At 37.3% G+C, this 25,200-nt stretch overlaps 2 protein-coding genes across 2 annotated transcripts; one reads left to right on the top strand and one right to left on the bottom strand.

The window, feature by feature from the left end:
- Positions 1-1,163: 1,163 nt before the first annotated feature.
- On the bottom strand, positions 1,164-14,233 carry LOC146489030 (integral membrane protein GPR137B-like). The gene is made up of 8 exons (XM_085105470.1): positions 13,630-14,233; positions 12,308-12,354; positions 11,147-11,324; positions 10,654-10,695; positions 9,415-9,558; positions 6,699-6,860; positions 5,543-5,655; positions 1,164-4,294 (listed from the first exon to the last, which is right to left on the bottom strand). Exons 1-8 carry the CDS (start codon positions 14,083-14,085, stop codon positions 4,069-4,071), a joined length of 1,368 nt encoding a protein of 455 aa, XP_084961596.1. The 5' UTR covers positions 14,086-14,233; the 3' UTR covers positions 1,164-4,068.
- An 86-nt stretch (positions 14,234-14,319) lies between these two features.
- LOC146489029 (syntaxin-5-like) lies at positions 14,320-24,918 on the top strand. The gene is made up of 10 exons (XM_085105497.1): positions 14,320-14,680; positions 18,579-18,658; positions 19,040-19,095; positions 19,364-19,434; positions 19,945-19,986; positions 20,539-20,613; positions 21,597-21,653; positions 22,352-22,573; positions 23,075-23,196; positions 24,487-24,918. The coding sequence occupies exons 1-10, from the start codon at positions 14,513-14,515 to the stop codon at positions 24,644-24,646; spliced, it is 1,053 nt and encodes a 350-aa protein (XP_084961623.1). The 5' UTR covers positions 14,320-14,512; the 3' UTR covers positions 24,647-24,918.
- The last annotated feature ends 282 nt before the right edge of the window (positions 24,919-25,200 follow it).

Genomic DNA, 25,200 nt, shown 5'->3' with positions numbered 1-25,200 from the left:
AACAATTATTTCACTCGCACTCGTTGGATATGAGATGATTATAGCCAACTCGGCGCTGCGCGCCTTGATGACTATATGTGATCTTGTATTCAACGGCCGCTCGTGGGATAATTGTTAAGTAAGCCCTATGCCACAATTTCAACATGGCAATTTGCTATAGCCTCGATTTCCAGAAATGCCGGGGGAGACAAGCAACGAAAGAGGGAAAGAAATACATGTCAGGTTTCAGTATAAGCGCACTGTACTCCTGTGTGACAAATTCACAATATATTTCACAATTCATCTTTACATATAAAGCTCTCTTTACAACGAATAAAAATATGTCTACCTCTAAAGTATGCGACCGATACATTACTATACTCCATACAACTTAAATTATTTCTATTTCTCAAATTCATTGATAATCCATGAAGAGAAAAGAAACGAAACCATACCATGAAGAAGGCTTGGAAATGTGATCAATAATCATGTATCGTAAAATTTGGTGACCTTTTGTCTTCAATTTCTCCAAAAATTATTAATGGTCTGAGAACCTACTATATAAAACATTCGAAAGAGCGCTTTGAACATCCGACTTTCACCTCGAAGTTGGTTTACAGCGGTTACCAATCACACGCGACCTACGGCATTCAAAAGAGTCGGATAAATGTTGCGTTTTGGTGGACGTCAATAAAAAAAGAGCCGTTGAAATTATTTTGAATCCTGACAAGATTCCAAGGTAACCCCGCAAGAAACTAAGAATTTTACCTCGCTAAGAGAAGGTAAACTTTATTTAAATTGATTCTCCATCCAGATCAAGCGCAAATAGTCCAAATAAAAGGTTTTAAAAATTTCGATTTTCACTGCACGTGATAATTTGCTCACTTGCACGTATCGTTAATTTAATTGTCAGGTGTGGTGATTTCAAATCTTTCATAAAAAAAAATACGGCTTCGTCTAAACAATGCGCATTTTTTAGATAGTCTGTCTTGGAAATCAGCTTTCATAAAGTTTACCATCCATCAGCGGAAAAAATTGTCAATTTCTTCGTTTTGTTGCCTTGAAATGTTCTCAGAATTCAAATTTATTTCAACGGCTTTTCTTTGATTGACGTCCACCAAAACGCAACTTTATCGGAGTCTTTTGAAGGCGATAGGTCGCGTGTTATTGGTAACCGCTGTAAGAAACTCGGCTGTTCCTCATTTTTTTGTAACCACTTCTTGATGATTGGAAATCGGAAAAAAAAAAAACACTCTTCCTCATGTCTGTTATATTCCATCTAATGCATGAAGGAATTCTTCAAGTAACGTTTTCTGCCCAATCACTGGTGGACAATGGTCATATAGTACAGTTCATCTCTAAAGACGATAACAATTAACTAATGATCGCCACCCGGGAAGAGTACTCCCTGAGGCTAAGTGAACTTGAACTAAAAATGTTTCAACGTTGCCATCAATTCCAAAGTGAAACTGTGGTTTATGGCCAATAACACGGTACAGTATTTGAGTTTCAAAACGAGATAAGACAATGAATGGAATTTCCAAACATGACCGACGTTATAAAAAGCAACAAGAAGACGTCCTATAAACTTGTTAAGCCAATAGTGTAAACGAGGACTTGGAATAAACGAAGACATGGTTAAAGGCTAAATGAACGCTATTACTTAACAAGGACTGCATACACTGTTCACTAAACGAGTTAAACCCGATTAAACTAGATTAAACCCAGTTCAGCTGGGGCCCCTTTCTCGAACGTTCCGCTAACTTACCAGTCTCGATGAGTTCTTTAAATGCATTTCTATTTATTGGTGGTGATTTTGAGCGCAACTTCGCCCAACGTGTTCACAGAACTTTGAAATCTAGCTTTCAAAATCAACAAAAGGCGATTCGCTGTTGATAAACATTACGTAAGTAAAATACTTTTCAAACCCGTTAACTAATTCTAACCTTCGAGAAACAGGCCACAGAATCACAACTTTCCTTAGTTAATACTGAGAAATAACCGGTGCCCTGTTTCAAGGGAAATAATTATTTTATTTACTTTTATATAAACTAATAAATTATTATTTTAAAAGATTTTTTACTAGTCTTGGACTAACTACATGTATATCATTCCAAAGAGACATCGTCAACATGTAATTTTGGAAATGCATAATCACTAAACAGAGCACTTCGTTTGTGAAAGAGGATGGGAAACCTATTGAAACATTTATCGTCTTCTAAATAGGAAATATATCACGCGAGATCCAATGGACTTTTCTCTAAGACATAATTTAAAACAATCTTCCTCTGTAGTGCCACGAATATAGCAGTCACCTGCACCGCTTAAAACGTCTTACATGGTTGGTCGAGGGGACTAAAGAACAAACAACAAACCAATGTTCCCAGCCCTAAAAAAACAATGCAGCTCCAGTGAAAATCGAGCTTTTTGAAAGGTGCAGGTTTATTGATCACATTATGAAGTATATCTCAACTTGACAACCACAAAACAGGATTGAGATAATCATATCCATGTAAAATTGCTACAGACTTCAAACAGAATTTGATGTTGAATTTCTTTCTACCCTGACGTTTCGGGGTTTATGGGTAAATCAATCTTTTTTATTTTGGGTTTGTGAACGTAACTGTATCTAATGAACTACCTCTTACCACTCTCCTACTGAAGTGATTCAAAGCTGATGTAGACCACTACCAATAAGCTTGCCACCAGCATATATGTACCTACATGTACACCGTATGGTCTAGCCAGAGACCAATTCCGCAGACTGTCTTAGAAATCAGGTTTGCATTCATAACGGTAATTGAACTGAGTGGAGTGCAATTTGGTCTGCAATCATACGCGTGGTTTCAAAATTGAACAAGTGCGCAGCACGACTTTGATTTGAAATCACAAGTATGATTTCAGACCAAAATTGCACGACACGAAGTTCAATTACCACTTTATTACACCTATTTTGAAATCACACAGTCGTTGTTAATGTTAATACTTTATTTTTATTATTTCATTTTCGTTTTTATGGGCCAAAAAAGGATGCGATCTAGAGCAAAAAATAGTGCGATTTGTGAATAAATTGCACTGTTGAGAGCCAATCAGATTGCAAGGATCACCAGTGATTTCAGACTGGGTATAATAAAGCAATAAATGTACTACCAGTACTTACTATCTTATGACGTGCAGTGCACTATGAAAGTAATTTCCATCTTTTTATTCATGTTTACTTGTCATAGCTGGGTAAAAGCAATCACAGATCATTTACCCAGAAACTAAAACACGAAATTATGCCACGGCCGCTTTCACATACATGTAATTTCACTAGTTTACTATCCCTTTGGTTCTTCTAAGCTATATATGTAAATAAATCTGATTGCGTTTCATGCCTCGTACACACTGATGCGTTTTCGTTCGTTTGAAAACACATTCACTGATTTTGATGCGTTTTGGCTCTGCGTGGAGAGTAAAACGATCGAAAACGCTGATCGTTTTCATCGAAAACGTACTATACACTCAGAAACGCATTTCAGACTGGAGACATTTGAAAACGGCGCTCTATCGTATCAGTGCGGACACGAAAATCAGAGCAGTTTCGTTAAGGGTAACGTGAGAAATGCCACAAACATCGCGGGGCGTCTATTTCTCGCATGCACAGATGACAGTTGTAACGTTTCCTCGTACATGTAGCATATCATCAGCGTGTTCGACCGTTTAAGTGTGGACTGGGAAAAACGCTACAAAAACGATCGTTTGGACGCGAAACTTCTGATGCGTTTTCGTTAAAACGAAATGGGTCGTTTCGAAAAACGCGTTAGTGTGGACGGGGCCTAGTGTTCGTATTACGCTACTTTAAAATACTACTGCAGCACCGAACGTTTCTTCTTCTCTTTGGTTTGGTATCACGTTTATCAATAAACGAAATAAAATGAAACTACAATAAAAAATAAATACTATTTACTGAGATCGTAATCAGTATTCAATATTTAAAAAAAATTGACACCTACCAATTGAAAACTAGTAATACATACCAAAATATACAAGATGCAGTTACATTTTGCACAGTTGATGACTCAAACTGGTTAGTTCATAATTCTTATCTTACTGCTCTTCATTGTGCTGCTCAACTAATACGCTTGGCTGGTATCCAGATCCAGAGAAGAGTTGAGGAGGAGTGGTACCAGGGATGTAGATGTTCGAGGCACTGTTACTTCTCTGAAAACTGCCACTGCGCATGCCCGAGATGGAGCCGTAGGATCGGGCTGTTCGATTGCTGGCGTTTACACTGGAAGACGAAGGACTGAGGACACCTGGGATGTTATAATTGCTGAAAAAAAAAAAAAAATCAATAGAACATGGTACAGCAGTGTGCAGCAAGTGGACATACCCAGCCATTAGAACTCCTAAATGACTTAGTCCTCCACCCATCTTCCATACCTCATCTTTGAGTCACACGACTTTGAGTCTTGTAACGTTCAACGGACAATTCTAGGGGCTTACTTTCAGGGAGGGCGTATTATTGCGATTCAAAATTGGTGTCGTTTGGCACTGAATGAAATCACCTTGAAATACTAAGCTAAAGGTGTAAAACAGCTAACCTTAACAGTTCATGGGCCAATATTCGGAATGGACTTATTACTCTAAGGAAAATGAAGAATTTCAGCATCTGAGATTTGTTGTGGATAGACGGGGAGGGGGAGTTGGGGGGGGGGGGGGGCTTAGAAGAAGGGTTTATATTGGCCATAATAGGGTATCTTCTTCAAGTGTGACCATTCAAAAGGAGATTAATAAACGGTACTTGGCTACTGTGTTGTTTATTGTTGTACACTTTATTTGTCTAGCCTGATCCTCATTACTTTTAAATATATATATCTACAGTGTATATCCTGTTATCTGGTCACCTCGCTTCACGGTCACTTCGCCTCGGTCAAATCGCCCCGCAAACTGAATAGTTCATACCTACTAAACTGAAAATCTGTACCCTCGATATCAGTCTTTGCGGAGACAACAAGACAGTCAATAGCGATATTGTAGAGATTTTGCTGTGGTCCATCAAACAACAGTGCAAAACCTTCGATATCCAACGTATCTCTGGTACGTTTTCGATAAATTCAATGTTTTTACAAGGCATCTTCGACCACCGCCTGGTTGGTTGAGTATCAGACTGTAGAGCGGTAGGCCTGGGTTCGATTCCTGGCCGGACCAACACTCGGGGTCTTAAATAAACTGAGGAGAAAGTGCTGCCTTTGCTCTGGCATCTGCAAATGGTTAGGTTATGGTCTTCTCGGATAAGGACGACAAAATCGTAGGCCCCTTCTCACAGTACTTTAATCTGACTCTGTGGGACGTAAATTAACCACTAGCAACAAATATCTGACAGTGACCACCTCTAGTGTCTATCTCAAACTCACATTCACATCAGGGGGCATTCATAACCCATTACTTCATTAATTGTAAAAGTCTGCGCTACAAGCCGTCTGGCAAAGTCCCCCATCCCTGGAAACCCCCGAGAGAAGTGGATAATAAGACATTTGATATAATTAAATAACATGAATTGAGTCTTAAGTTATTTTACCCTCTTGCTGACGCATGTGGATTGGTGAGGTCCTCATCTGAGTCATATCTTCGTGGGTTGTCAAAAAAATATGACTTCTTGTCGTAACTCTGTGACGCGATAGCAGAGGGTCCCTGATAAGGATTAAGAGAAGAAAAATCAGTATCTTATTCCGTGTTAGGATACCTACATGTACACAAGTAGTGTTGATCGCACTTAACTGGCTGCATCGATCGTTGAACAAACAATGACTGACGTATTTGGGAAACGCCTTTTTCGATGCTGGAAAATTGCTAAGGACCTTGCAAAAGGCCAAACGTTGTTAAGAACGGTGTCTCTTTTTGCTACTGCGCATACGTTCTGCGCATCTCGGAATGGTCCGCGAAAGTCGGGGTTTTTAAGGACGGTGTCTGCTAAAACAGATCTCGGCAAGGGTTATTGGGATCTGAATTAAGAAAATATGGGTAACATACCAAGCATTTTTTTTTTTAGATAATTAAGCTTCAATTTGGGGAAAATGTCATAGGCGTGGTTTCCCCCAATTTTCCTTGTGGATTCCAGTACCCCTTGCTAAGATTTGCTTTTCCCGCATAGTCATAAACTGCGCAAAAATATGATAAGCTTTCAGCAAAAGCACAAAATTTCTTATGACCAAACGACATCGATTCAATAATGTTTTATCTGGACTTGTATAAACAATGCTGGGAGAGACAAGATTATGATGTCTGATTCGTTAAGCTACACCATAATATTGCAGCTTTGAAAAGAACAAACATAAGAACTGGCTCCGTTTACAAGAGTCGGCAGACTTTATTTTGACACGTTTCACTTGCTGTCTGAACTTTAGCCTGAGTATCAGGATTTTCGGAGGGGGGATGAGATCTGGCTATTCGGAGGGGGGAAGAGAAAGGGGGATGCCTCCTCCCCCCTCCCCTTAGGAAGGCCTGATACTCAGGTTATCTGAACTTTAACTGTTTTTTTTTTCCGATGTCAAGGTTTATCTGAATACTACCATATGACTTTTGTTTCCGAAGTTTGCCTCCCGTGAGCATCGCCTTCCTCGCGTGAAGTATTTTTATCGCGCGCGCTCACGAGGTTCGCACGCTTTATTTTCCCTAGTATTTATTGAGCAGTTTAGAAGTCAAACAGGATTAAATTGGAATTTTATTCCACTCACCATGTCTCCAACATTAGGTTTTCTGACCCGAAAAAACCATACAAACATAAAAGTAGGGAGAACCTCCCACACAATCAGCACCACTCCAAATGTAATGAAGTTCCTATCACGGATATCTTCATGTATGGTCTCAGCATTGGGTGCCTTGTACTTGATTTCCCCCTGAAAATAATAATAAATATAAATAATAAATAAATAAATAAATAAATTAATTAATTAATTAATTAATTAATGAGAGATGCAATGCCCATGGGAACATTGGCCTACTCAATGAGAGCAAATTTAGAATGCTCAAAAAGTGTAGCACGAAATGGGATTTTCTTGTACATGAAATGTTGTACATAAGAACAATAAGACCCAACTTTAACACCCGGAGCGACTCCATTAGAGCCAAACTCTTTGTGTAACTTTCAATTTATTCATCTCTTCACTATATATACTCGATTTCATTATTTTACTTTCACTTGACAATGACGTTCTGGAAACGTCGAAACGTATAACAATATTTTATCGCAGATTTTATTGTCAAATAAATAAATGAATAAATAAAAACAACATCACAACACAGAGAAATTACCTGCAATAAACACATAAACAATAAACACATGCATTTATTTAAGTTGAGTCATATTTTTGTTACTATTTCATGTTTCAGCAAATTTTCTGTTCTTGTTATTGTTTTTGTACAGTATGTCTTGTCTTATTGTTGTAATCCTGTAACAAGTAAGAACATCGTAAGAGCATAGAAGCATTGTTAAGTTTTCATCAGTAGTATTAAGCTTTAGTTAAATCTGTAACAATGTATACCGAGAGTTGTATAAGTTGTAGGTTTAATATTGTATTGTAAAGTGTCATTTTTGTTTGATTTAACTATTTATATATGTAGAAAGAGAAAAGAGTCACGGAGAGTTACGGAGAGTGAAAACTCGACCACTCCTTTGAGCGGGGGTGGCCGCATAATGGTGATTAGCTGACTTAAGGTCATTCCCCTGTTTTGCAGGGCGCAACTCTACTGCGCACAATGGCAAAATAAAAAATTTACGCTCATTTCTAGCTAACTACTGAGTATCATTCAATCTGACTTGCATCTAACAACAAAATTCTTACTTTGCATTTTGCGTGGAAATTAAGGTGTTCTCATGAGACTCGCCCCAGTCCCTTCACGGAGAAACCAGTTTTGAAGCCCAATTTACCACTGCTTTGTGAATTATCTGCAAAACCAACCTGGTGAACCTCTTTTCTCTTTTTAAATTTCTAACCACAATATCGTTTGCCAACTACCGTGAAAATTTAAGGAAAATCCTAGTGTTAAAAATATCAAATTTTGCGCCTAATATCTAGCCAATGGACATTTTGGCCTACCTTCAGAGGTAACGCATTAGATTATTTTGTTGAATATCTCAGTAGTATTGGTTAGGAATAGTTTTCAAACAGATTTCACATTGAAAATGATTTATGAACAGGGAAAAAATTCTATGAAATGAGCCGTTAACTGTTCTCTTCAGAAAATAATTCCTGTTTTTGGCAAATGCTCTATTACAGTCCTTTTTGTCCAAACATGAAGAGATTACCATATTTCAGTGCCTCGTTGCTGAAGAACAAGCACGGTGACCCCCTCTTTTTATTTCACTTTTCCAGTTTACATATAGTGAACCACACGTGGGCAAAGTTTGGAAAAAATCTGAGTGTAGGTTCTATTTTAGGGGAATGACCTTAAGAGCATCTTTTTGGGGGAATCATGCTGGAATGAGAATACTTGGGGTGGTGTTCTTTCTTATTTATTTAATTAAGAACGGTGGGGCAGAATGAACCAGTTTTCATTCTTCTTTCGGAATACAGTGTACAAACTATGAACAATGCATATGTAATTATAACAGAATTGGAATTAAAATATTTTAATCCAAGCCAACTTGTTGTTGAGTGATTCTGCTTGTATGGCATGTTAACTTACATGTGCGGAGATAAGGAGATTGTAATTTATGAGGACCGATGCGAGGTGTAAATTATACTCATTTGGCAATATCCAAGGTTGCACTTAATTAATAAATGAAGTGAACTGAAGTGAGTGTTTGCTCAAAGCTTACTATGCTTGCCTTGAGCACAAATGTCTCATGCTATGGAAGATTTTTGCTTACTCATACTGGTATACTGGCAAATTATTGGAAATTCGATCATCCTACATGTACACACATCTGCTCAAAATCCACTCTCATTGAATTTACACCCTTTTCCACCAAGCTCTTCAATTGTGATGTAGTTTACATCAACATCTTTTATTTAAACAATTTAAGCATTTTTAGCAACAGAATTGCTTGTGGGGTCGTGCATCTAACTAAAGTTTGAAAACGTGCATTAAAATTGACATATATTACATGGACGTAATAGTTTACAATGTGTACATATAATTTATTAATGTCAGTACCTTGCTTAGTTATCAGAATATTAAGCCTAAGGCTACTCTCGGTGAAAGGGCTTTTGTGTTTGCTGCAACTAAGTTACGGAATGCTCTGCCAAGACTTATCAGGGAATCCACTTCTCTGAAGACTCACCTTTTTGAAAAGGCATTTTTAGCTTAGACTATTACTTAATTTTAGCCATAAGTTTCTTTTTTTTTTTATTGTTATTATTATTAGGATGGTGCATTTGAATATATATTTATATAGATATTTGCACCTTATAAGCTTTTAATTATTACATCTAAATTAATTATTATTACCTCATCAGAGACGTTTATCCAGCCAAATCCAAATGATGATACATCATGGGGCACAGTGACAGCAACCAGGTTGTAAATCACTCGAGACAGATACAACAGGACAACCAGTACACAAATAATTATTCCTTGTCGTGTTGTGGCCCCCTAGAACATCATATTGACACAACTTTTATTGATAATAATCATTGCAACTTAAAACTGTGGTCGGAGCAGCGAGTACTGAGTGCAGGCTGGACTTAACAGGTTGGACCCAGGTTTCAAGGCATTTTCTATCCTTGTTAGTCAGCTGTATCAGGGTTTTATTATGGTGTGAAAAAAGTTCTGAGCATGAAAATTCTCAGATACCTGATACAGCAATGCACATGACTGTACAGCGTAAACTATAAATAAAGTAATTGAAATTTAGAGGGGCCCAAGTCAATTTTTGTTTTCATATAATTTATATAAATTTGTGTTTTGTTTGTTCTTTGTTTTAGTGTCCAGGAATGAACTTTTTCATGGACTTTAGCTGGTTTCTAGGTTGCATAACACAAGTGTGAGGGCAGACGATGGTTCAAAATTTTACAGTTAAGAAAGTGTGCATGAAAGTTGAAGGCAAAATATGAGTGAGAATTTGAATTCCAATCAATAATAAATCATTATAATGAAAATTTGAGCAGAATTGTTTGGAAAACTTCAAGGGCATACAAGCGCTACATGCATGTATGTACAAAAGCGGCTGGTATTCCAAAGGACGCAACAGGTAAACACTTACAGTAAGAGCGCACCCAGGGAGCAATAACAAAAGATGCACGGATATATAAAAATAATTATTAATAATAATATTCTTAGAAGGAGAACTTTCTATCTAGACTGGCCGGGGAAGAAAAAAATATAATGCAGGCTTCAAGGAAGCCTAGCAATTTGAATTGATTGCAGACTCCCAATGTTTGACCTTGACTTTTCAGGTTTTTGCACCTGGTTTTGTTGTAGGTTAAAATGAATCCCAGGTTAAAATGAATTTCAACCTAGGTTGATTTGTATTTTCCTTTGTTAAGGTTGGGTAATTTACATCTGAAACAAAGGAAAATACAAATCAACCTAGGTTGAAATTCATTTTAACCTGGGATTCATTTTAACCTACAACAGTATGGATGGAAAACACAAGCCATGAACCTGCACACCGTCTAGAAAACGTTCAATTAAAATTAAGGGCATAGGCTTTTAGCCACAAATACAAATTAACATTCAATCATATACCTGTCCCTCTAGTAATACGTTAACAGCTGGAGGTCTTGTGATCTGAAATAAGAAACAAGTAAATTGTTTGGGAAACGCAGTGGCATGGTGGTTAATTAAATGATGCATAAGAGCCTGGTCTTATAGCATAATCTGCATAGAAAATGACACACAACTTAACAATTATTCCAACTTCATCGAAAGTTCTGTGTTAGGGATTAAACTAACTACAGCTCTAAAGGCTGATGGTCCCCCCCCCCCCCCCCCTTTCAACATCCTTCAGGCCAGGGTCTCTCTTCTTCACATCCCAGAGATCCTGGGAGCAAGGTCGCTCCCTAGATGGGGGGGGGGGGGGGGGGGTAGTAAATGAGGGAAAGTGTGCTAAAAACATCAGATGTGAGTGCAATTCAAACTTTTTCTAGAATGACCATTCATGTTATACAGTTTTCAGATGATAGACATCAGGATCCATTAAAATAAGATAATGAATGACATTATATGTATACAGCTGTACCTTTATAATGCAGGAACAGAGCACAACTCCAACCAGGACAAACAAAAAGCCATTTATAATCACTCTCACTACGACAAGCTTCTCATGAGCATCCTGCTCTGGACAAATAAATGCGCTTGTGATGTTGATTACTAAGAAAATGATGTTGACTGCAGCAAATGAGGTGACAAAGTACTTCCTGCAACATCAATAACAAATTATTTTTTTTTTATGTAAAGGTTAGTGTACATGATGACTAATGGCATCAATTAAAAGCCCAAATGGAACAAATGGGAAATGATGAGGAAGCAGCCTCGGGGGTAATCAATAAATTAATAACTCGGTCAAAAAGCAGCGATCAATTTTCTGCTTGTCATTTTACGCCCCTGAAATGTAACAAGAAACTGCTGAATTCAGGAAGTTTAATTGTAAAGCAAAGAAATCACCCTTCAATAGGACTATTAGGTGGCTTAAAAGTAGGAATTGTGAGAGTTTATGAAAGAAATGTTTATGAAAGCTTTATTTTGTAAATGTATTTTCATATTTGTATCTTGTAATATTGAATTATGTCTATAGATCTTCAAGAAAGTTATTATTTATTAAAAAATTAAAAATAAATAAAAATATATTCACCCACGAAAGCTCGTAAATAATCAATTATGCATACAAATAGCTCTATAATTGTGACTTTTTTATGTACTAATAATAGTGTGAGGACAGGAGAAAACTTATGTACATGTATAACATTTTAAATTGTTCACTTAGTAAGCAACAGTCTGTTTTATACAGAAATTAGGTATCATAAAGAATCCTTACAGTGCAAGCGATATTTTTTCAAGCTGATTGAAGGAACAACAGGGAACAACAGTTACTAATAACAGATAATTTCTGGAAGCCGGTTGCATTGTTGCATTACAATCTTTGTCTTTCAATGCAGGACTAAATGCTATGCTACAATTACATTAATTGATCATACAATGCACTTGAGTGCATTTTAAAGTGTTGGATAAATAATATTTATTTGCTGGATGATCAAATTATTAGGTACAACTTTACAGTACATACAGAGCTCTCTACACATAGAGTGTATAATTATTACACCTGTAGTCCCAAACACATAAATTTACAGCACCTTTACCACTAAACTGAGAACAGTTGCAAACAGTACGACTGCCAACTAACCTGAAGGTTATTGGTTCAAGAGAAGTTCTTCTGGCTCTTATGACAACCTGCACAAAATAAGCATGTACACGTAACTCAGGCTAGCCTGCAGTCATTTTTAGGGGAGTGATATTATTCCCCCCCCCCCCCCCCCCCCCTTCTGGGGAGGAATGAAGTCGTTTTTATGGGAGTCATATTACCTGGGAGGCTAGTAACTGGCATAGCATGAAAGTAATTTATAATGCACAATCTTCATGTTTTTGCGCTGTTTTGTCTACTTCTGGTTCATCTTAATCCTCTCAACTTTCTTGTACAGCTGCAACATTCATAGTTGCAAAATTTATTTTTTGTCTTCCTATTACTCCCTGGCTTCTCATTCTCACACACATGCAATTTCACTCTAATCGTTGCCTCCTCATCTGCCCATTCCAGTCCCAAATCAATCATCAGCCAATGCAAATGTGGGGCAGTACAGTTTTCAGAAGTTAATAACTTCTGAAAACTGCTGATTGAATTTTGTTTGAGCCTCGGCCACAGAATACTAATGGTAACTGCCTATTCCTTTACTATGTACCTCCCTCTCTCCAGTTCTTTAGAAGGAAATTAATCATACCTCTATCCTCCCCTTCCCCCGCCCACACAAAAACATGTACAAGACCCATCCAAGAAAATCAAAGTTCATCTTAAGGACGGTGCCTGCTAATATCGAAGTATTTTTGCACTGTTTATGACTATGCAGGAAAAGCAGATCTTAGCAAGGGCTATTGGAATCAAAAAGAAAATTGGGGGTAACCGCGCATTTTTTAGAGATAACAAATATTAAGCAATAATTATTTCTAAAAAGCCGTAAAATACAAAGCTATGTAAAGCATTTTTTTTTCCAAATTGAAGCTTTATTGTCTCTGAAAAATGTATGGTTGCCCGTGATTTTCTTTTTGGATATCAAGAGCACTTACTAAGTTCTGCTTTCTCCGTTTCTCCAAAAATATCCCTGTATTAGTACGCACCACCCATAGGAAACCCGAGTACCTAGAGATGCGCAGAACGTATGCACAGTAACAAAAGTAGGCACCGTCCTCAAGACGGAAGTGTACGTTGAATGGAATGTCGATTGGCATGAAAACTACATGTAGCTAATTCTTACTGAGGAACAAGCTGCCAATCTGCTAGAATTAATAGAAATTCACATTGCATAAAGGATACTATTACACTTCATAAAGCTTGTTACATATAACTCATTATTATACAGCAAGCTAAATAATTGGAATATCTTGAGCCTACATAAGAAAAGGATGGATGAATGAAACATGAAAGAATAATGAATTAAGAGGCGGCCCCCCTACCTTCGCTAAGTAGAGAGTTAAAAGCGACAAGGTTAGGAATTGAAGGTAGATCGGCACAGCAAACAGAAGCCATCTTATGAACATATGGTAGGAGGCCGTCGATGACGAATCATCTAAATAACACGAAAACAGGGTAGTCCTGAGCGCTGCCCAAAATAAGTAGATAAACAAGAACACACTCTGATACGAGAGTCGTCGATGACCGAAGTACAAGATGAGACCAAGCTGTACTAAAATCATCAAAAACAACAGCGCAAACAAGACTGTGAAGACTATTGCCAAACTAAGATGAGTAGTGTGTGAAATTCCAGGTTGGATCGAAGCCGGAGTTGTGATATTGACGATTGAGTAAATGGTGAAAGCTTTGTCATGATCATTGCGATCCTGGCCTGCAAGAACTTTCAATGACGATGAGGAAAGGTTTGTTGGCGCGAATATCCCTTGCTTTCCTTCCATTACAGTATCTGCTGTACCCAATCGAAAGCATCCATATGCTGAACAGGATCACTAGAGCAGGCAGCAAGCATAATACTTGCGTTTTGCGCGAACGGAAGTTCGGTGAAATATGACAACGTGAGACAACGTAGATTTCTCAGAAATGGACGTTGTTTTGAAATGGTCCTGACACCTTACGAGCCCGCAAGAACAATCCCAGCGGTAATCCCCCAAGCTCTACGTCACCATTTCCACGAACTTTCTGTTTCCTTTCGTGAAATTGGGACATTGCTCACAAAAATTTGCTTTCTACTCTTCGATCTTTGTCCCTGGAATTCCGGCAGAACCATTATCTGGAACTTAACGTATCATTTCACCAAATTAACGCAATATGGGAACGTTTGAGGAGATGAATGAGGGATAAATACCTGGTCAATGTAGTGCCCCCATGATCACTAGACGCCGCCGAACAAGATCGAGCGGTGAAGAAAACGATCTCACTCGAGTGGAATATTCAGGCGAAAACAACCTAAGCACAGCAGCCTTGGACATGACAACATGTAGAGACAGAACCTCGGAGTTTATCTCCGCCGTAAAATCGCTCCAATCGCGACAGGTAATGTTGAAAGTTCCCTATTTTAGTAAACTATTAAACTCATGGCTACATTTTTACGCCGGTTTTGAATTTACAGCTATAACTAGCCAAGGCGGATGACCAGCATCCGTTTCCTTCCTTTATCATGTAATGTTTTTTTTCGGTTTATGAATTTACGTGGAAACCTTCTGACAATATTCCCCCCATTCGTCTCCTCAGAGGGTTTAATTATGTCTGAATCTAAAGGTATATTCTACATGTAGATCAAGAAATACATGTATTGTAATAATTATTAATGAATTACAGTGTAAATTAATTTTAAATTCATCGATAGATTAACTAATACAAGTTGTTAAACGCATTAAGTTAATTTTTGTTGCAGACTTTCTCTTTTAATTCCAGTGTCATACTTTCTTTACCTGACCTTACCTTCTTTACAGAACAGTTACTTGTATATACATGTAATTCTTAATAATTATAAAATGTGTATTAATATATACCACACAAGTGAATAGTGCTTTTCGCCCGCGCTGATTGGCTAGCTCGGAGGTGAGTAGCAAAGAACTATTCACCTCCGAGCAGCCAAAGAGAAACAAGATGGCTTCCTGTTTCGCCACGGTCACTTAAGAGGAAAATATTTTGAGAAAAGAGACAGCTATTACAAAAAATACCAAAAAATGTAAAAATGGCAACAAAGTTTGGTTTGACGGCATATCCATGGAAAGTTATTTACAGCAGTTACCAATAACACGCGACCTACCGTCTTCAAAAGAGTTGGATAAAGTTACGTTTTGGTGGACATCAATCAAAGAAAAGCCGTTGAAATTATTTTGAATTCTGACAAGATTCCAAGGTAACCCAACAAGAAACTAAGAATTTTATCTGGCTAAGAGAAGGTAAACTTTATTTAAATTGATTTCCGAGCCAGATCAAGGGAAAATAAAAGGTATTTTGAATTAAAAAATTTTAATTTTCACTGCACGTGATAATTTGCTCGCTTGCATGCGTCGCTGATTATGCAAAATTATTACGGGTAGTGATTTAAAATGTTTCCAAAAAAAAAAAATAGGGCTTCATCTAAACAATGCCCATTCTTTTAACTGGCTTGAAATCCAACTTTCATAAAGTTTACCATCTGTCAGCAGGTAAAACTGCCAATTTCTTGGTTCTGTTGCCTTGAAATGATCTAAGAATTCAAAATAATTGTAACGGCTTTTCGATGATTGACGTCCACCAAAACGCAACTTTATCAGAGTCTTTTGAAGGCGATAGGTCGCGTGTTATTGGTAACCGCTGTAATCTTTCAAACCTCATGTTCTAAGGTGAAAAATAAAAATAAAAATGCATTGTTCACGAAACTGTGGAGCACTATAATTGCCATGTAAACAATGAAACATCTAATGTTTTGCAGCATGGTTTCAACAACAGGACAAATTTCACAAAAAAAATTGAACAAAAGTCACGTACTAGCATCTAAACAAGTGCCTCCAGAAGTTTTCTTTGTCCACAACAAAGCAAGACGGACTTTCTACAATAAGAAATCACTTACCACGCGGCGCGCGAGATTTTAAAATTTCCCACTATTTGATTGTCAAAAATAAAGTAATTTTTGGTCCACTTCTTACTCAGCTTGTATGGTATATACTAAAACAATTATTCACCTCAGTGTTGGTGAATAGTGATGGATACCTAACCCTTTTACCATTGCTTTTCGAAACCCAAAGTAATAACTTTTCTTTAGACTGCCTGATTTAGGAGCAAACAGTCAACGCCATTTTTGCAATGTTACATTTCAAGCAGCGTAAAACACCATTCTACAACTTTAGCATTTGTTTGTTTGTTTGTTACATAATCCAGTTGAAGTTCTTTGTTGCCACAATTTTTATGTTGAGTAATACAAGGTTGAGAGAGTCATCAGCAGTCATGCAAGTACATGCATTCTATTTACAAGATAAGAGAGTTTCTTTCCTAAAAGGGATTCAACCTGATTAAAGTTTATTTCAGAGTACACTATAGTGCATGTGTATGTTGTCAATTCTATCACGGGAGACACTTCCGGTAGCTCCGGCTGTGAGATTTTAATACGGCGTCCACTGTAATGATGTTACAGCAACACATTTTGCAATTTCTGCCCTGGAGAAATACAGCAGATTGTGTGTCAAGTGGTCACCTATGGGAGGTTAAAAACAATTGAAAATTTTAAACAATCATGTCTCTAAAAGTGGTCGCTTATGAGAGGTGGTCGCCTACAAAAGGTTCCATCTATATTGATATGACTTGAAAACTTTTGGTATTTTGGAAAAGTGCTCACTAATGAGAGGTGGTCGCAAAGGGAGGTTCGACTGTATTTGAGAATTCCCTCTAATGATCAGGACAAACGCTATTAAGCAGAGCATCTGCATCACATTTGATCAAAAGGGAAGAATCCCTTCTACAAAAGGAAAATCGCTTTAAGACATGCTTGTAAAAGCAAAACTGAAAAGGCTTAAATCAACACAACGGACACACAGTGAGAGTCGTGCAGGTCTGTCAACCCCATTTTAACATGATTCTTATCAAATTATCTGACAATAAACCACGGGCTATGATTGGGCGAGTCGTCAAGAGATAATTAATTTTGGTGCGAGGCAGTTCCAGAAAATGGAACTGTAGATGTAATTGGCTAAAATCGGGAAAGGAACGTGGTTCAAATGTGAGCAGCCGTTTGAGAGGAGGAGCGCTGCATGATAAGACACAGAACGACTGTGAGGGAGACTACTGTAGGGTGATGATCAAGTTTAATCATACTGAACTGGTATGCATATACTAACAGTTTTACAAGGCTACACTGTATGTACATGTTACAGTGTTGAGTTAATGCATAGGTTTTATAATTGTGGTTTAACCATACTTGTACCACTTAGACAGAAACTGGCTTATTGAATTTTAATCAAATCAGATCTACACATATGAGTTACTTGAAGTTCTGTATACTGGACAACTAGGTTTAATGACGTAGTTTGTTTGCAAGTAACTGAGTTACCAAACAGAGGCATGGTTACCAGCCAGTGGAAATGGGCTTAGACCCTGTACACAACTGCCAATTTTAATTATTGATGAGCATAAAAGACCTAGCTCTACTACTTCTGAAGTCTCTGATCACCTCTTATCTCTGTTGAACTGAGGCCAGTTCAACAGAAAGAATCCTTGAGGAAATCATGCTCATGACATGGGCAGGTTAATCAACATTAACATGAGAGATCTCAGAAGTACAGACTGTACACTGTCTTCAATTGAAACACAAGCCCACAGCCCACATTTCTGTAATTTATATTTCAAAAGTTTCTTCCATGTACTGAACATAACCGAGTTGTTCTTGCGCTACATGTATGTGTTACTGAACTGTTTCTGTAAGCAATTTGACAATTGCAATCTTTTGTTGAATCAATTCATCAATTTCTCTCCATCAGCAAGTGTACAATGTAGGTGTACTATGTTAAATCCTTGTGAAAGGCGTTTTTAGGCTATTCAAAACAATGAAAGATCAACAATACAAAAACAATGAGCTAACTCATACATACTAATGAGTCCGACTACTGGCGCATTTGCAGACTTTCAGACATGTCATGTATAATAAGTGTTTTCAGCAGATGTGTTATACTGTATGTGTTTTTTGATTTGCTTAATTCTGACCTGCACTGTACATGTACATACATACATGTAGCACTTAGAGAACTACACACTGTAGGCCTTTTATCATTTTATGTCCTTTACTGTGTAAAGGGTCTTTAAGCCCAACTCCATTGTCCCGACCATTGTCCCATAACAACACCCCTGTTTGGTTACCCATCATTCAATCATTAGATGATGGGGGATGATTGGAAAAAAAAAAAAGACATTGAAATTTGAAATTAATAAATTTAATTAATTTATCTTGCAGGGTAATAACTACACCGGTGGAAGATTGGATCATCAAAGGTCAAATGGACTTCAAAAGAGCCAGTTTTTTGTCATTGCCAAGTAAGAGAATTTCATCATTTCTGGACTCTACCTTAATTTGCACAGCACTGGCATTAATTTGAGCACCAGGGGCTCATAAGTATTTTTTTATTAGTTCTGATCTAAAAACATTCACTTTAATTTATTAGTTTCTGAAATACCTGTATGTACCTCAAATCTGATACAATTGCATTCATACAGTATTTGCATGTTGCATACATGTAACAGGCAGCTTCAACCCTTGATGGGCAGGGCTGTGCCTGCGGGGTGGGGGTTCTTACAATGTACATGCGTACGTGTATGATGAGGGGGAGCTCATAAATTTCCAATTTCCAGTGTTACATGATTGGAAGTCTTTTCATGTGATAAAAAAGAGGTTAATATAGTGTGTGTTACTTTCAGACATATCGGCAAGGATATCAGCAACACTTTTGCAAAACTGGAAAAGCTTGCTATCTGTGAGTTTCTGCTTTACCTTTAGTTAATGTTTGCCCTTGTAGAAAGTAAGCGTTCTTAAATCCCCTTTTTTTATACTTTACAAGTACATCAGAGTTTTGTTCATTTTTCCTTCATGCTTTGTAAATAAATTGTTTCTTCATTGTTTGAAATGTGCAATCACTTTATTAAATAAACAAAGTTAATTGAATGTGTACTCATGTGTTACACACACGACTCACAATGATAGCAACTAATTTTGAATTTGTATTTTTTTTTTTTTAATGCTAGTGGCCAAGAAGAAATCGTTGTTTGATGACAGGCCAATGGAAATCCAGGAGCTCACATATATAATAAAGCAGGCATGTATAATGCACTCATGCACTCAATTTTTATATAATATTATATTTTAAATCTTTCCTCAAAGGAAACAGACTTGTTGTTACAGCATACAAGTCATTATTGCCTGTTTACATATTGCAGTGCCTTAGATTTTGTGTAGTGTTAAAATACATCTACACGTGCAATGGGACCCCAATATGCAGTGTACAGTAACTAACGCCTACATGTGTTATTATAACAAAGACAGTCCCTTGGAACTATGTAACATATACGGTACATGTACATGTACATGTATATACCGGGTTTCTACTGCAGTAAAGCCACTTGTTGAGCCCACATGCACACTGTAAATGGCTGATACGACTGGAGTTGAACCCAGTATTGGAAGAAAGAGGGAACTATGTACAGGAATATTCCTATCCACCCAACGAATTTGGTGTCCAGTTATAATATGTAGAGTATAGAGTTTGAGCTGAAGCAAGTGAGTCAGTCAACAGCTGACAAAAAGGAATTTTTGTTTTGTCTTGCAGGACATTAATAGCCTTAATCAACAAATTGCTCAGCTACAAGAGGTTTGTTTGATTTTATGCTTGCAGTGGAACTAAAAAAATGGAAACTCTAGCATCACTATTTTTCTGAAAAATAATGATGTTTATTGAGTTGGTAAAGAAACCAATCAAGTAAGAAATGAATAAAACTGAAAGCTGTAACAGTAATAATTATTATTATTTTTGTAGTTTGTACTTTTCTTTGTATGGTTTGATCTTGATTATGATTGGTTGTAGAATGATAAAAAAATCAAGAAATATTATACATTAATTTTATAGAAAGACTGTGTTTCGATTTTTCCGTAGTACAGTACTCAATACATTAAAGTAGAGCGTAGTATAGTATATTGAATATAGGGATGAAATTGTAGTTTTTTTCTATATTCAATATATACACATAATAAATTTTTTCCCAAAATCACACTGTAACTGGTGGAACTTGCTAATGTTGCTAAATTAAACACTGATGCCTACATGTACAGTATGCATATCAGTGGCAAAATGCCTAATACCCTTAGCTAAGTGTACAAAGCATCAATGCATTATATACATTGTTCTTTTTCCCTTTCATCACAGCTTGTGAGGTCCAAGTCTAGTACGCAAGGGAAACATTTACAAACCCACTCTAGTACTGTGGTGCTGTCATTGCAGGTACACTAAAATACAGCCTTAGATAAAATAATGAATGCCCACATGCAACCAGTATAATAACTAGTAGAAATAGAAACTGGATAGAGAAGACATGCAAATGCAATGGAAGAAATAACCAGCCATGTCATTATAATTTTTTTTCCTTCATCATGTATTTCGATATCAGCTAGGTGGCTGCTTGTTTATTCAATCGAGAGCTTTCTACAGTAATATGTACTTTTTCTATAATTACCAGCCTGTTGGTAAGCTTACTGGTGTTAAAGTTAAGATTTTATGTCAAGTAATGTACATATTTATAACTGGTTACCCACCAGCTTCTAAAGATGTACATTTACATGTACACAAAATGGTAAAGACACACTTTGGGCCAGCTCTCCATACACTGTACATGTATGGCTAGAGCTTAAACCAGTTTCTCTTGCATGAAGCAACAACAAGTCTTTCTACTCACCCCTTGGATGGGGTGGGGAGGTGTACGTGTATGCTGGAAAGCAAACTTGCAGCAGGCTAGCTTTTTCTTTGACATAACATACACTCCAAAAAGTTTGTTACCTGACTTAAATCTACATCAAGACATTCCAAGAAATTGAGCACATTTAATCATCTGCTTTTTTTATTGATTTAAAATAAAGCTTACATCAAAAATGTGGCAATTTACGTAATTTGCAAATTCATGGCAGATTGATGTTTGTTGCACATGTAAATGTAATGTACATTACTGACTTCCATAATAATTATTATTGGGTCTCCTGGTATTACTGTACTTGTATGCATGCAATTTTTATGTTTAGTGTACAGTATCATAAATCTTTATTTTTAAAATACCAGTAGTGGTCTTTACAGTTTAGATACATGCATGTGTACTTATAAATGTATATATGTATGTAATGTGTTAATTACATGGTATGTACATGTATGTACATGTAACAGCAATAACCTCATAATGTGTTTTTGTTCAGTTTTCATTTCTGTTTCCTTTACAGTCAAAATTAGCAAGAATGTCAAAGGATTTTAAAGGAGTTCTGGAAGTCAGAACTGAGGTAACAACTCAATTTTTATTTTCTTTGTACACCATGTATGATAACTGATTTTCATGCAGGGTGTACATGTATATGTTTTATTAAAATTAATATTCTTTGTGAGTTCTTTTTGTGCATTTGTGTTACAAGAGACTGATCAATAGTGAAACGTGAACCGTTATTCTGGTATTGTGGTGCTGCCCTGGGCCTTATCAACAGTTCTGTTTTAAAAGACAAAATAATTTTATTTACACTGTCGATCTGCCCACCTGCTATGTATTTTAGCCGTTATTGTGTACAGTACTTCCCTACTAAGATTACTGTTGATGACCATTGACAACCCAAGGACCTCCAAATTTGACATTTCAATAAAGTTAATAAAAAGAGTGACACAAATACATGTATGTACATTTACATATAGTAAATGGTAAAAATGTTCAAAACTCAAGTAGAACCATGAGCCGCAGGTCAGTGGTTTCACCATCAAGTTGGGAACATTTTATGGCTTATAAATCATACAAAACTGTCGTCGAGTTGTTGTTGTTGTTGTTGTTTTTTTTTTTTTTACAACATGTAAAAATTATGAGCGATATTGGCTTTTTTGTCATTGAGAAAACCGTTGCATTATTTTAATACCAATTTTATTGTCTGCACCCTTACAATCAGTGTGTGGAATTGTGACAGTAATTGTAAAACATGATATTTTGTTTGTTAAATAGAACCTTAAACAGCAGAAGGAAAGAAGAGAACAGTTCTCCCAAGGGAGTGCAGTGGACAGCCTGCCTCCTGCCTCAATACAAGGCTCAGTCCTCCAAAGATCCAGTGCTGCAAGGGGCATGGGTCAGAGTGGCAGTGATGCAGTGGCAATAGACATGGATCACATGGACAACAGACCACAGATGTCGAATGACATGAGTCAAATGCAGATTGTAGAACAACAGGTGAGAAATTTCCACACTTAAGTTATGGAATTCAAATGCACGCACAAAAATTAATCGGGCTTATACATGTATTGGGTTTGCTCTGAGCAAAATGTTGAACTAAGTATCGGGTCAGCTTCACGATCAATGGTGCACATGTTAAAATGGGTTAATGACCTTAAAGAGTTCAACTTTCTGGCGAAACGCTATCTCATGCGCCATTTGCCATCTTAACGCTCTCATTCTCATCTGCGGGTAGCAGGGATGGTCTTTAGACTGGTCCTACAGTTAAAGCACTTTCTGAGCTTGAGATTGTCTACTACATGTCTCTAGCTTGGTTTTAATGCAAGTCATATAGAAAAGCAAAGTCTAAAGCGTAACGCTTCGGGTTTACCACCTTGTCCATTCAACCCTAAATGAATGCCATTTCAGCTCTACCATCTGCCTCTTTACTGAACTTCAGCAACAGTACGTGTATACATATACATGTATTCACCTTGTTTTGGTCTTTTTTATTGCCAGGATGAGTACATTCAATCACGAGCGTCTGCCATGGAAAACATCGAGTCGACGATTGTGGAGTTAGGCAGTATATTCCAAGAGCTTGCTCACATGGTGAAAGAACAGGAAGAGCAAATCGAAAGGTTTGATGATTAACCTTGTTGTTATACATGTATGCACTATGTTATAAAATAAGCAAGGACTTCCTCTACGGTTAGTCTTGTACGAATCTTCAGTGTATAAATTGTCAAAGGCTGTCTGCAGAGAGATCATCTTTGTGCGCTCTTCACTAATTTAATTCATCTTTGGAACAAGCTACCCTGCGTGCTACAATGCCACCTACATGTATTTGTAGCATTACTGTGAGAAGATACAAGGCATGGTGGAATCAAAGGAAATCCAAAACAATATGGTTGTTTTCTTTCGATTACAGTCATGTACTTTTACTACTACATTGTAGTTTTGTGAAATTATAAGCAGTTGTGTTTGGCTTCAGACAAACTACAAATGTAACTTGAAAAAAGAAAAGGACCTTTTTTTCTATTTTCCCCTTATATCTGAAAAACAACAAACAAACAAACCAAAAAATAATAATAAAAATAATAAAAAATTAGAAAAAAAGCTCAAGACCGATTATGTTCTGTGCTTGATTTGAGAAAATCACGTAAAATCTTGCTCTTAGTGCTGTAGGAGATTTTGGTTACGAGAAAAGACGGTGCTGTAAATTCGATCCAAAATAATGTAAAAATTAGCTTGACGTAGCCCCTTTAAACCCCGATCTCGTGTCCAGAGTCCTCAGGCTCTTTGACCAGTGGCATTCTCCTGGAGAGATTCTGGGGAACTGGAATTTTATTACCACAGGATTTCTGCGTTAAAGCAATGCAAGCCCTTACGGTGCAGCCAATCAATTTTTTTTGCGAATTCCCCAGTCTCTCTAGGCGACCAACCGCTAGCCAAAGAGCCTGAGGACTCAAAAATGAAAAAAACAAATATAAACAACTTTTATTTACCCTCTGCAGTGCTTATAGCACAAGTGCTAGTGGGGCCGAGCATTAACTTCACAAACCAATAATTTAAATTGAAAATAACATGGTTAAGAATCCCAACTGGCAGGAGGCAGACCAGCTGGCTATTTACGGGGATTTCAAGTCCGGCGCCCTTACCACTCGACCACGCTGCCTGGGTACGATATTGCCTTAAAACCTTACCAGACTCATTGATAAACCCAGCCGGCCCTTTTGGACTGTACAGCGTTAAAATTAGCCTAAAGTATTTGTGTTCTGTTGAAATTTCAGCCGGTAATAAGATATCTTTCAGACGGTGAAAACTCGTCGGTAGCGAGCTCTTGGCGACTGTGATCTTTGTAAACCAGAGCCAGGTGTATCTTTGTTAACTAATTCTGTATTATTCCTTCTTCTTTTTTTTAACTGTAGAATTGACGCCAACGTAGAAACAACTGAGCTGAACGTGGAGGCGGCCCATGGGGAACTCCTCAAGTATTTCCAGTCGGTCACGTCCAACAGATGGTTAATCATCAAAATATTTTGCGTTCTTATCGTTTTCTTCATTGTCTTCGTCGTTTTCATGGCTTAAGCCAGCGCAGTTTTAGTTTCATCTATAAACTATGTTTTGTCGCACAGGGGAGGCTATTGAGTATGGTTTGCGAACAATACAGTGCTAATACACAGCGGGGCATCTGTAGCCTCTCCGACTTCCACCACATTAATTCTGTCGAACTGTCGTGAAGCCCTATTACAATGTAGAAGTAAAAGGTTTTATCTCACGTAAAAGACTGATGAAGTAGGAGACTTGTAATAGCAAATATAGAGGTTTAATATTATAGAAATAGTTAAACCTTAAAATAATTAAGTTTCCAAATTGTTCGGGACCTTCCTAAAGGGCGATTTAGACGGTACGATTTTGCCTACGATTTGTCGCATGCGACACGCTTACGCCATGCCTACAACACGAATCGCGTCGTGTAAATCAACCTACAACATCCTTACGACAGACGCACACAACACGAAAAATGTCGTAGGATTTTAAAACATGTTTTAAAATCCTACGACAATCGTAGGTAAAGGCAATGTTGAGTGGCGAGAGTTGTGTACGATTTTTACATGACGCAAGCAGCGCGCGCTCTAAAA

This window comes from Pavona decussata, unplaced genomic scaffold (genome assembly GCF_977016875.1).
Source record: "Pavona decussata unplaced genomic scaffold, jaPavDecu1.1 SCAFFOLD_6, whole genome shotgun sequence".
NCBI lineage: Eukaryota > Metazoa > Cnidaria > Anthozoa > Scleractinia > Agariciidae > Pavona > Pavona decussata.
This window is presented reverse-complemented; position numbering and strand designations above follow the sequence as displayed.

Excerpts from the sequence above, each read along its gene's own strand:
- LOC146489030 (XM_085105470.1), bottom strand. The coding sequence starts at position 14,085 with ATGGAAGGAAAGCAAGGGATATTCGCGCCAACAAACCTTTCCTCATCG. Across the intron at positions 10,696-11,146 it reads TCTGTTCCTGCATTATAAAG|ATCACAAGACCTCCAGCTGT; the intron begins GTACAGCTGTAT and ends TTCTTATTTCAG. Across the intron at positions 6,861-9,414 it reads GGATAAACGTCTCTGATGAG|GGGGAAATCAAGTACAAGGC; the intron begins GTAATAATAATT and ends TATTATTTTCAG.
- LOC146489029 (XM_085105497.1), top strand. The coding sequence starts at position 14,513 with ATGATCACTAGACGCCGCCGAACAAGATCGAGCGGTGAAGAAAACGAT. Across the intron at positions 14,681-18,578 it reads AATCGCTCCAATCGCGACAG|GGTAATAACTACACCGGTGG; the intron begins GTAATGTTGAAA and ends TTTATCTTGCAG. Across the intron at positions 19,096-19,363 it reads ACTGGAAAAGCTTGCTATCT|TGGCCAAGAAGAAATCGTTG; the intron begins GTGAGTTTCTGC and ends TTTTAATGCTAG.